Consider the following 11,587-nt stretch of genomic DNA (forward strand, 5'->3'; position numbering starts at 1 on the left):
GTGACACACTCCTAATTCTGCCGACTTCTCGGCTTCAGCTGCAGTGCTCCTTACAGCTCAGTCAGAAGAGGAGGCGAACTCACCGGTCAAGTGTAGAGGAAGTGTTGCCTGAGTAATTTCCATTGTCTGATAAGGTTCTGCAGTTGTTTGGCATTGTGCTGCTTGTACAGGAACTGATAACAGCAGAGCTGCATAGGGTGGGGCTCACATGTTATAGTTTCCGCAGCTTTTCCATCACCTTTCTTCTTTTTCCCCATTGCACCACAACTGACAGGTGTGCAGCTGTTTCGTGTTGTTTTTATGCTGTTGTTGTGTGCTGTCAACTTTTCGGAAGTGGGTTAACGTGTGAGTAATGCAGAACCTGACACTGATACTTCACCGGGATGAATACTAAATGAACAGTTGACACTGCAAACGTACTGCAGTGAGGAACTGAGAAATGTCTGTCTCTCCTGCTGTATGAAACTGTTTTGGGTAAAGCTCTTGGTGCCATGAGTCAGCTTTGTGCATTTTGCACAAACTGTTCCATAAGACAAACTTGATTAACAAAGCAACACACGGAATGCATCACTTTCACAGTGGTTGTCCGATTACTCCTGTCATCCCCAAATGGGAGACTTGGGGGAAACTTCCTTTAGGCAGCAATGGGTTTCATGTGCATTTCACATCATCCACGCAAACACGTGCACACACGCTTACTGACCTGAGCGACATGATCTTGTACGCATCGGGGAGGTAGCACCTCGTGTTTTCCATCTGGGCGGGGTCTGAGTCGCAGATCTTGTCATCGGTGCGGCCATAGTTGGCGCTCTCGATCATGATGACATCTGTGCCCGGGCAGCGCAGTTCAATGGGGTAGGACTCGCAGGACAGCTCCCTGCGCACCACTGCCATGGGGATAGGGGCACGGCTGTTGGCTGGACACAAAGACACACAAACATTAACATCAATACAAAGATGATGTTTGATTTAATGATATTTGTCTCTCCCACCCACTGAAATACTGGAACACGCAACTTATTTGTAGGGCTGTCTTTAAAACATGTGCACTGGAGGCCTAAATTGTACAAGCACAGATTGTGTTCAACCAAAACTGCATTTGTACCCTTGTCATATGGACTAATTATCCATGCTATACAAAAACAATAGCGTCGCAGAAGATTTTTCACTAGGGCATGTTCACTGTCGCAAGAGAACCCAACTTAGTAATTACTGTTCTGCAGTTAGCACTTTTAGACATCACTCCAGATAGAGAGTAATTGCCTGGCAATTTCAACAGGCATTAAGTGCTGCAGACATTTCCAAAGATGGCATTGACTTCTTATTCTCAGAAGTTGCAAATTTGATGTATACATCCACTCTTGCTGTGCTGAAGTAGGAAACATTTCATTAGTTCTAATGAGATTGGAACTACTGATCCGTCCACCGATCTTTCTCACTGCTGTTTTCCTTACTACTTCCTTGCTGGTTTAATGAGTGGAACTGATGAGGTCTCTTGGATGTTGAAACATCTTTAGGACCACACAGCCATCAAGTTGCCATTGACTAATTAGCTCTAGATATCCTATAAGCTCAATGTTCATCGAATAAAACAGCTGCTGTCCTGTGCACAGAAGTGGACGTAACCAGCAAGATCTCACCTAAAGGTTTGATGACCACCATTTGGAGCCCCGAGTATTGCATTATGGACATAGCCATCTTGGATTGTTTGGAGTAGGGTGTGACCTCATTTGGTGGGAGCTTGTTTGTACAGATGGGTGGACCTCACCGCTGTTGGCTCCTGGCTATGCCATGGTAGCAACTTGTAAGTCAAAAGGTAGCCATGTCCAAAAGCATGACTCGCTTTATTGTCTGTTTTAATCTAAATGTGACAATCATTTGCAAAATGAACATCATACTTTGTTAAAGAAGGCTTGAGACGAACGATTGAAACCCTAAATAATCAACTGTTTAAAATGGATGGAGCGTCTGCATCTGAAAAGTGAAGCCAATGCCGAGGTGCTTTATCCTGCATTCTTTCTAATGTCCAGCAACTCAAGGAAGTTTGACTGTATTGAAGTCTATGAAAAAGTCACCCTCCTTTTCACTTGATTTATAATCTCAGCAAACAGTTGCCTAATAAGTTCATGGTCTCAATATCAAGTGTTCCTCAACACAGCATCATGATCATTTTGTAAATTATGCTCCCATTTAGAGTGACAGTAATAACAAGCATGGTACGCTTTCGTGTGGCTCCCTTGTGATTCACAAGTCATGAACACAGCGCTTCCTCAGCACTGTGATTGTCGCTCAGATCCAGTCAGGATATCCTCTCTAGCGCTACCATCCCATCCAAAAACTGTTATTTCTGGTACACAGTGAGTTTATACATGCCATACATTCATTTAAAAACTGTGGTAAGAACAGAGGTAACAGAGGTAAGAAATCAAGTGAGAAGTCACTTGCTCATAGATTTCTACACAATCCAACTTATTTTTGCAACCAGTGTCGGGGGGTGTCGCCCCTAGCAGCCATTACCAAAGAGCACTTTGCTTCACTTTTAATATCTGGATGTCCGCTTCTTTTATGCAGTCAATGCTTTTGCGCCCAAGTTCCTATCTGTGCTGCATAGAGTCAGGGGATATGATGGGGCATGTGCTCTTCACTGTGCCATCAAATTCCAAGACAACACTCTCTGCCAAATACAAAAAGTAAAAAAAAAAAAAAGAATGTGCTTGCAGCTCTGCTTCTGCCTCACCTCACAGCAGGTGCCGCTATCATACTTTTTCAAGGCGGATATTTTGGCTCTTCGTATCGGGGAAAAGCACAGGTGAAACAAATTTCATTGAGGGTAGCTCAGTTCCTTCCAAGTATCCCAGTAAGCCATGACACTAAGCCAGCATGCAAAATACCAGGATCCTGAAGCCACAGTCATATTTTGATCTTTTCATTTACACTTGTGCTTTTCCTGCTGTGACAGGTACAAATATGTTTTGTGAAAAATATCCAGGGTATAATTTGAAAAGATGGTCATTTTTCTTTTATTCTTTTTTTGATCACACACTCGTCCACACATCATCAAGAGAGGACGGTGCCTGCGCTGACTTTGATATGCAACATAATGCCAGAATGTTTGTCCTCCTGTTCCTTTAAGCGCGTGTTTATTAACACACTGGAAACATATCATCTTGTGATTAGAGGAGGGTGCTGTGATATCGATGGTTTGGGGCTGGATATTCCCTGGGACTTTGGTTGCCGTGGTGTAGCTTGGCTGTTGTTATTCTCTGTTCTCGAGCGCAACGATCCCAGGGTGCATCAGCTATCATCCCTTGATAGATAGGTTATCAGCCGAGGTGTTCACTTGTGTTGTTCGGCTTTGTCATCACCTCGCCTGGCTGCAACTGTAATTTAGACTTTATTGTACACAGCTTCCTACTGTCACCTGCCACCCCCGGATAGGACCTCATTGGAGAGTTTGAGCTATATCTGGAGCAATATACATAATATGCATTGTCCCTGTGCGAATAAACAAATAAAGTATATTAAATCTGATGGAGTCCAGTGATTGTGACTGCTTATTGTTCTATGTCAGTTTGGTTTTTATTGAATAATTCATCCTGCCAAGGCCGTCCAAATCATTTCTGCGCACACATGTGCACACACGAACACCCACACCCACACAGCGAACAGACATCTACCTGCGATCCAAACACAGACCTTCAACATCCCCTGAAAAGCGAGGCACGGCACCACCTTCCTCGCTCTCCCTGTCACGATAACCATAGCAACCCTGTCCTCCCTCCCTCGGCTCTCCCATTGGCTGGAGGAGCGTCATGGTTACACCGATGCTGCAAAGAATCTGAATGAGCTCAATGACACTCTGCCCGGGCTCTACTTAATACTGCCCTTCACCACATCACACACACAAGCACGCATGCATGCGCACACACACACACACATAAACGCACACATGCATACAAATGCTCCAAGTGATGACATGTCCTGGCAGAAATTCATGGCCAATATCTGTGTGGTGCCGGCACCCGAGGGCACCACATTGATAAAGGCAGGCGCTAGCTTCCAGATAGGACTGATATATAAGTGACATTTACTGAAAATGTCCTCTCTAATGAACACACACACACGTATATCACCGCAGGCCATGCTTAGACCTTAAAGCACGCGTTCAGAAAGGATGCGTGTCCCAGCAGTGGTTGAGGATTTGAAGGGACTTTTTGTGTGGGAAAGAGGGTAAGAGCGCTAAGGTCAGTGGGTCATTATGGTGTTAATACGTGTGTTAGTTTATGAGTCTGTCAATGGCCGCATCACGTCTGCCTCCGTGAGCGCGAATGTAAATTCCGAAGAGAGGGTTAATTGAAGCGTGAGGGGATCAATACGCAGTATTGTAAGGCAGCTGTCTAGACTGGCTTTGGATCAGATGTCTTACAGTGTTGCCTTGCAGGGTCCCCGCTGGGCATAAAGAGAGCATTATGACGCGAACACACGCACTCGCAACACACAATTCAAATGAGGGGTCTATCTGTATTCCAATTAAAAGCCACTCTGCTTTTATAAGCGGCAGTAAATGCGCTGACTCTCACGCGCCGTCCCGTCACCTTTTTAATTCATCTATTTATATCAGCTGCCACACCTATAAAGCTGCACTGTGTTTAACCCGCATAATATTTCTGTCACATTTCACCAAACAAGCACACATGAGACACCTGACACACACGAAGAGCAGGAGCCAATGTTTAGCGCTCTGTCTTTGCAAACATGCAATAATGTGTGAGCTGGCAAGTGCATGTTAATGTGTCTGTCATTAGTTGTGTAAGTGGTGACAGGAACTTGGCAGCAGCGGACAGTACAGACAATCTTATTCAGACACTCTTATTGCCTCAGGGGGCTGAAACAAAAGGATATCGATTTTTACATTTGGGCCAAGAACAAGAGAGTGGCGAAAGAGGTGGATAGATGGAAAGATGGAGAAGGAGAGGGTGAGAGGGAAGAGGAGAGAGATTTAAAAGGTGATCTCTCACTCCAACTGCCAAAGCATTTGGCCAAGACTGGTGTCGGAAATGTGGGTCGTCAGAGTTAGAGCAAAAATAACATGTTTTTAAAGCGCAAAAGGTATTTTAAAGCAGGCGTGTAATTTTGCGCTTGTTCTTACTGTCAGTAAATCCTGTGGAAAAAAACCAAAACAAAACCAACGATGAATTGATCCTACTTACTTGGCTGTGTAGCCGAAGCCTGATATTATTTTTTTTTTTCTCCTCTGTTCTTCAGTGCTCCATTGTTGTCCAAAATCTATTTATTTCCAATATATACAGACAACTGCTCACCAAATAAAGGCTTGTTGGAGGTGCTGGAGCTGAGGATTAATGCATGATGGGAAAACCATTCTCTCAGTGCAGTCAGTTCAGTTTTATTGAGGGCTAACTTTTGGTTCAGACTACTGAAAAAGGATAATGAATTAAAAGTCACCACAATAAATGTATTTTGCACAGATCCAGCTGTGTTTTCCTATCGTTATCCAATAGAAAACAACTAAAAACACATAACTGAGCCCCTTCATTGCTCTGGCAGACATGCTTTTTTTTTTTTTATTATTATTTTGAAGATGATGATGGGCATTGTATTTTATTTAGAAATATATCACTCCAAAGTGACAAATTGTCCCCAACAAAGGCACTATTTATCCCACTTTTTTGAAAAACTACAGTACCAAGGTGTTTTAAAGGTACAGCATGGATTTTTGGGGAAGAAATTGTAATCAGAAGATAAAGATCTTCTTTGACATTGATTTTTTTTATGCCAAAACAAACACAATCAACAACTTCTCTTCGTTTTCATGACCACAAAACAAACTGAACTTAAAGGACAACACAGTGTCACACTGTTTTACATTGTAAATGCTATATAAACAATGCTAAATATCTTACTTTCCTATTCCTATTTCTGAGTATGCATTAGCTCCTCATTAATATCCCAATTAATACAATTCTTCTCCAAAACTACATAGTGCCCCCTTAAAAAATGGCTTGCCCTTCATTGAAATGTGTTTGATTTAAGTAGAGATATAAAGCGCTACGAACAGAGACAAACAGTATTGAGGAATGGACTAAATACTTTATGGGTCGTCATCTTTTCATGTTTGTCAACAAGAAAGATTAATTTCCTTTAACGCCGTGAGCTGTATTTGCCACAGTTTGAGGTCTTATTATTGACATTTACGTCACATGTACTGTACTACTGTAGCATTTTTCTAGAGCCAACATGATTAACAAGTCTACTTTGTAAGGTTAAATACTGTTAATGCCAGGAATATACTCTAAAGCCCAGATTTTTATTTATTTATTTATCGGTGATTTATGCCCAGAGATCCACGCCTTCCTACTCTCTTTTATTTGTCTGCACACAGCCCTGAAATAATGACAAGACACGGCTAGTTGGAAGAGATGGAGGCATCGCTGCGGTGTGTCCTCAAGCTAAACTGTCTTTGTTTCGACTAATCCTTGCTAAGTATAAACAGCATCATTTGCATATGTCGACTTATTCTTTAGACATTGATGCAAATACCTTTGACTGAAACTCATCCCTCGGTTGTAAGGCAAAGCCGTCGGTGTTTTGTGTGTCTAGGTGGCTGCCTGTGAGCGTTGCCTGCATGAGCTTGAGTGTGTGTTTGTAATGACGATCCGCGTCCATGTGGGTGTACAGCAGTCCAGCGTTTCGAGTACGTCGTCCCTGCACATGTATGTCATCAGGCGCGAATAGAGGCCTTGGTGTGCGCGTTTGTGTCCTACGTGTCTGCACGTGCACCGCAGTTTTTGCTCTCAACGGTGTGATTGACAGCAGCCATTAATAGGATTAAGTCCAAGTGGGCCAGAGCTCCCTTTAGGAGTCTTCAAAGCCCACCGTCGCGAGGGAGTGGTGGAAACATACAGACATCCTACTGGGGCTGCATCTGCACTGTGTGTGTGTGGTGTAAATCTTGGTGTGTCTGTGTGCGAGCGAATGCAGAGGAGCGAGGGAAGGATATAAATGTGCTCTACAATAAGACAGAGGATCTGTGTAAATGAACAAGAGCAAGTGCGTCAAGTGTTTCCTTGGTTTTGCAGCTGCAGTGCTTGGGTGTGTGGGGGTGGATAAGGAGTCAAAGCTACACAGTTATTTCTTCAATTTGTAGTTCCAGGAATACAAAGTAAAAATGTGGAACTAAACTTTATTGTAAATTGCATGTAAAAATGTGTTTTCTTAGTTGACTTATGTCTGCAAAGTGACCAAAAGTGCAACAGGTTACAACAACATTGCAGTAAACACTTCTAACCACAGCAATAAGCCTTCTTTTCTTGTCAGACAAGTTGAGTTTTTAATCCCAAGAGAAAGACCCACATTTTTTTCTATACCTACACAAACTGAATGAACAAACTCTCTTTTTATTCATGACTTAGTAAACTAAACAACTAAAATGACTAAAAAGAAGGTTTTTGGACAACTCACGTTAGAAGCTGTATCTTCGGCCTAACAGGAAGGCTTGAGGAGCGATCCACCATTACTCTCCTTCCTGTTCCTGCACTCGGGGATTGACACTTTTTGTCTGCCATGACGGCAGCACGCCGAAGATACAGCTGCTAAGGTGAGTTTTACAAAAACCTTCTTTTTAGTAAACTCTGTGTACAAAAACAATGTTCTCAATGCTCGTGTTCATGTGTAGAGACCCTGGTGATACTGCGAGCAAAGTTTCATGTTGTATTAAGCCTTCTTAGTGTTTAAAAAAATTTGATGCTAGTGTAGGAGTGCCCCATGCATGAAAACGAAACTACAGTAAATCTTAAAAGTGCCTCTTTCATTAAGCTTTGACTCATATACATTCACAAATAAAGCCTACGTTGCTTTTTGGCGAGAGTTTCACTTTAAAGGACAAAACAATTTTAATACTGTTTTACTTTCTTTATATTTGGTGGATCCCGATGCCTTTCTAGCTTCTAGCTTTTTCGAGCTAAATGGAATTCAGCCATCATTAATTTGTATTATTTACAGCGTTGCTTTGCCTGTCATGACATGTAAAATAACCTACCTTGAAAAGTGGAGTGGTAAACCAGCTACATTGTGATGCCAGTGTTTCCAGGGCTAAGGTAAAGTTAGTTGTTGATAGTCAGTAAATACTTATAAAGCGTTAACTGGCTACATGTTATTTTCAGAAGACGTTTGACTGAGAGCCTGCTTTTAACAGTTGCAGCTGGGACAAACAGACACAATCATTTTTACTTGGACAAAGAAGTATTTTAATGTTTTATATTTAATGCTGAATTCAAAAGAAGGGCGCAAATAATCATGAAATTGCCATGGCTGTCTTGCAAAATTTTCTTTTCTTTTTTTTTTAAAAGTTTCTTACCACTCAACACAAAATTGCTTGATTTTTGAAGGGAGGATGGTGATTTTGCGGTAACTAGTTTAACGGTGTTCACAAACATCTGCTGCTCATGTTGGCCGTTAAGAGAGCCCCAACACGCAATTTGCATTATAGTGAAATAAATGGAAATCAGTGTGTGTAGGCGGTCCTTTAATGTGGCCCGGGACACATTCATGTAAACACTGCTAAAATGATGTGGCCATATGACCGTCTCCAAATGTCTGAGTGGTCAAATCCTAGTACATCCCCCAAGTGTGTTAGTGTGCGTGTTTATGTTGTTATTGTTTAAATAAGGCAGCCTGGGTTTGCATTACACTGTGGATGTAAATATGTATAATCATTCTGTGCTCTGCGTGTGGCCTTGTATCTTACCGATGGCGATGGGCGCAAACAAGGTTGAGACGAAGAGCAGGCATCTGGTCCACATGACGTCTGAGGTTGACCTGGAAGTAGATCTGGAGGTACTTCCTGCTGAGCCCAGACGGGCTTGAGGCGAGCTGTTTTTGTCACAGCTCAGTGTTCCTGACACCATACAGGCCTGCGAAATGACACAGACATGATTTGTTCACTTGGATGCCATATCAAAACAAGTTCAAATGCCTCATCCCTGTGTGCTGGGCGTCTCGGTGAGATGCATTTTATTTTCATTTTTTTTTGCAAAAAATCACCAGCACAGATTTGTAACAGTTTACCAATTTCCCCGGCATCCATCAACTCTCTTTACATAGGGCAGATTAATGCTTTAACAAACAGCACTTAACGTGGGTCAATGCAGCCTCCAGTGAATGTCAATCAATAATTATCTTAAACGATGCTGAGTGACATACAGAGAGCATGGATTGATTAAGAAGCAGCAGTGGCTCAAATTGTTGTTGTCAAAGACATTGACATATCAAGCTTGAAACATCAAATAACATTCTAGATTAAAAAAGATATATATATATATATTCTTAATAACCCAACTTAACAGTCCATGTATACACACTGCCTTGTGTCGATGGCAAACATTGTGCATCATGTAACTCACAATAGCTGATGAAGTTTTTTTTTTGTTTTTTTTTGTTTTTTTTATTCTGCAAGCATTTGTTTGATATGCAGCCAAGCAGCCCATCCATCATTGAGTTGTGCCCATGTCGTCTTTTCTATTGTCTTTAGAGTCTCAAATTATCTCACAGTATGCTGTCACGGTTTCTTTAGGACTCAAGAGCCGTTTCTGATTTTGTGGCATTTACAGCTCTAATACAGCTGCAGACGATAATGAATACGAAACTCGCTAACAAGAACGGGAAAATGAACGTTTCACAAAGACAACGGACCATATGCCGAATAAAACCACAGGCGGCGAATCTGCGAAGGAAATGCAAGACTAAATGCTAAATGTCGGCTGTGTAGAAAAAGTAGGAAACCACAAAAAAAATTAAAATCTGGTGTTTAATGTTTGCATAATGATGCTGCCGTCTGTATTAGGATCCACTTCACTTGGTATTCCGCATCAGCATCAAAGTGTGAAATGTATTGATGTTCCAATCTAATTGTTCATTTCATGGTCTATCAGCGATAAACAATTAATAAGAGGATGGTCTCTGAGATTAGTTGTAGCAGTGACAGACTGGTGAGCATCATCTCTCCATCTTTTTTTTTTTTTTTTCTAAGCTGATTAAGCTGACCAGCAGTGTTTAATCACTAGCTCAGACAACAACTAACTCATACACTTTCTTTTCACACTCCCATGTACTTTCTAATGGTGAAGGATATAGTTGTAGACTCTTGACCCTCTTGAGTTGTGTTTGGTTTTATTACAGTGTTTAAGTCTGCAGAGGGATCGCTGCATCGCTGAGTCATTAGTGAGCCCTCTCATGCACAGCATCCGCTAAAGAGAACACATATTTGGAAGCCATTTTTGACCATTTAGGTGAGTGCCATGTCCCAGTCACCAAGTGGCAGATCTCCAGAAGCCTTGTCTGCAATTCTGTCTGATTGTTATCTCTGTGTTGTTTTGAGATATGACATCATACATTCAAAATGGCAAAGGCAAGTTACACCAAAGGGTATATTCTGAATACTTATTCTCACCTTGTTTTGCCTGTTTAATAACATACATTATACTTGAATAAAATCATTAAACAGTCTTAATTAAAACTCTTTGGATTTTATCTAAGTTTAGGCCCATTGGATCAAATATAGGTCCAACAGGCAGAATATACCCCATGGTGCATATCATCCAGATATATGACAAATCTATTTTCGGTACCAGAGACAAGACGTACAAGCAAAATATGACGAAAATCTGAAAAGTATATTCTATAAAATCTTGTTTTTGCCTTTCCAGTTTTATGAAAATAGAATGATTTAACAGTTATTCTTGAATCACGTTCTAAACAGTTGATCCATGGCGTTGACTGTAGTGGACCTTTACGTAGCTCCTTCAAAACAATGTATATTTTTAAAAAAAAGTTACTGGCATGACTTTTCATTTGTTTTAGAGTGAAAACAAACATTAGGAAAAAAAAATATTACTCTGTGATGTTGTAATTTATGCATGAAAGGGCTAGTTGATGTCAAGCAAACACAACTTTTCATGGGAGTAGCTCAACATCAGCCCTGTTTTGTGCCTAAATTATCACCGTTCTCCAGGGAACCAAGCTCCAGATAAACAGGCATGTGGAGCTAGTGTGTGTTTGTGTGTTTGAGTGTGTGTGTGTGTGTGAGTGTGTGTGTGTGTGTGTGAGAAATACTGCAGAAATGTGCGACAGCCAGGGACAGATGGAGTAAAGCAGACAGCCACAGCCATGGGAAATACATCATGTGTAACAGAGACTATTGATCAGTGTGGCCACATCATTTTGGCCTAGCAGAGACTGAGACAATAGCCAGCTATCTCCGTCATGCCATGCTGTGAAGGCGAATAGCTGCCTTGGCACGGCCTCCACCTTGGATATTTTCGGAATAGCTACAACTACTCATATAAGTATACCAGATTGTTATAGATACTGTCAGAGTGATACAGACCTTTCTATAACCACCAGAGACGTACTACATATGCATAATGCATCCTCTGAACGTCCACGATGACAAAATGCCTCATGTTGCAGACAGGACAGATAGACAGAAATACCCAGAGGCACATGTACACTACAGGAACTGAGTCCCTGAGCACAGACCAGAGCCACGCAGTGTGATAAGAGCTGTGTAGTC

The 11,587-nt window shown here is 41.7% G+C and overlaps 1 protein-coding gene across 11 annotated transcripts in view; it reads right to left on the reverse strand.

Annotated features, from left to right (window-relative positions):
- adgrl3.1 (adhesion G protein-coupled receptor L3.1) overlaps nt 1-11,587 on the reverse strand; it is a 132,475-nt gene that overhangs the window by 88,872 nt on the left and 32,016 nt on the right. For all 11 annotated transcript variants that reach the window (XM_037107821.1, XM_037107829.1, XM_037107813.1 and 8 more), the window contains exons 3-4: nt 8,765-8,930; nt 704-917 (exon numbers count right to left, since the gene is read on the reverse strand). In XM_037107821.1, coding sequence (XP_036963716.1) covers nt 704-917; nt 8,765-8,924 — 374 coding nt within the window. In that variant the 5' untranslated portion in view covers nt 8,925-8,930. The remainder of the gene's footprint in view (nt 1-703; nt 918-8,764; nt 8,931-11,587) is intronic.

This window comes from Acanthopagrus latus, chromosome 1 (genome assembly GCF_904848185.1).
Source record: "Acanthopagrus latus isolate v.2019 chromosome 1, fAcaLat1.1, whole genome shotgun sequence".
Taxonomy (NCBI): domain Eukaryota; kingdom Metazoa; phylum Chordata; class Actinopteri; order Spariformes; family Sparidae; genus Acanthopagrus; species Acanthopagrus latus.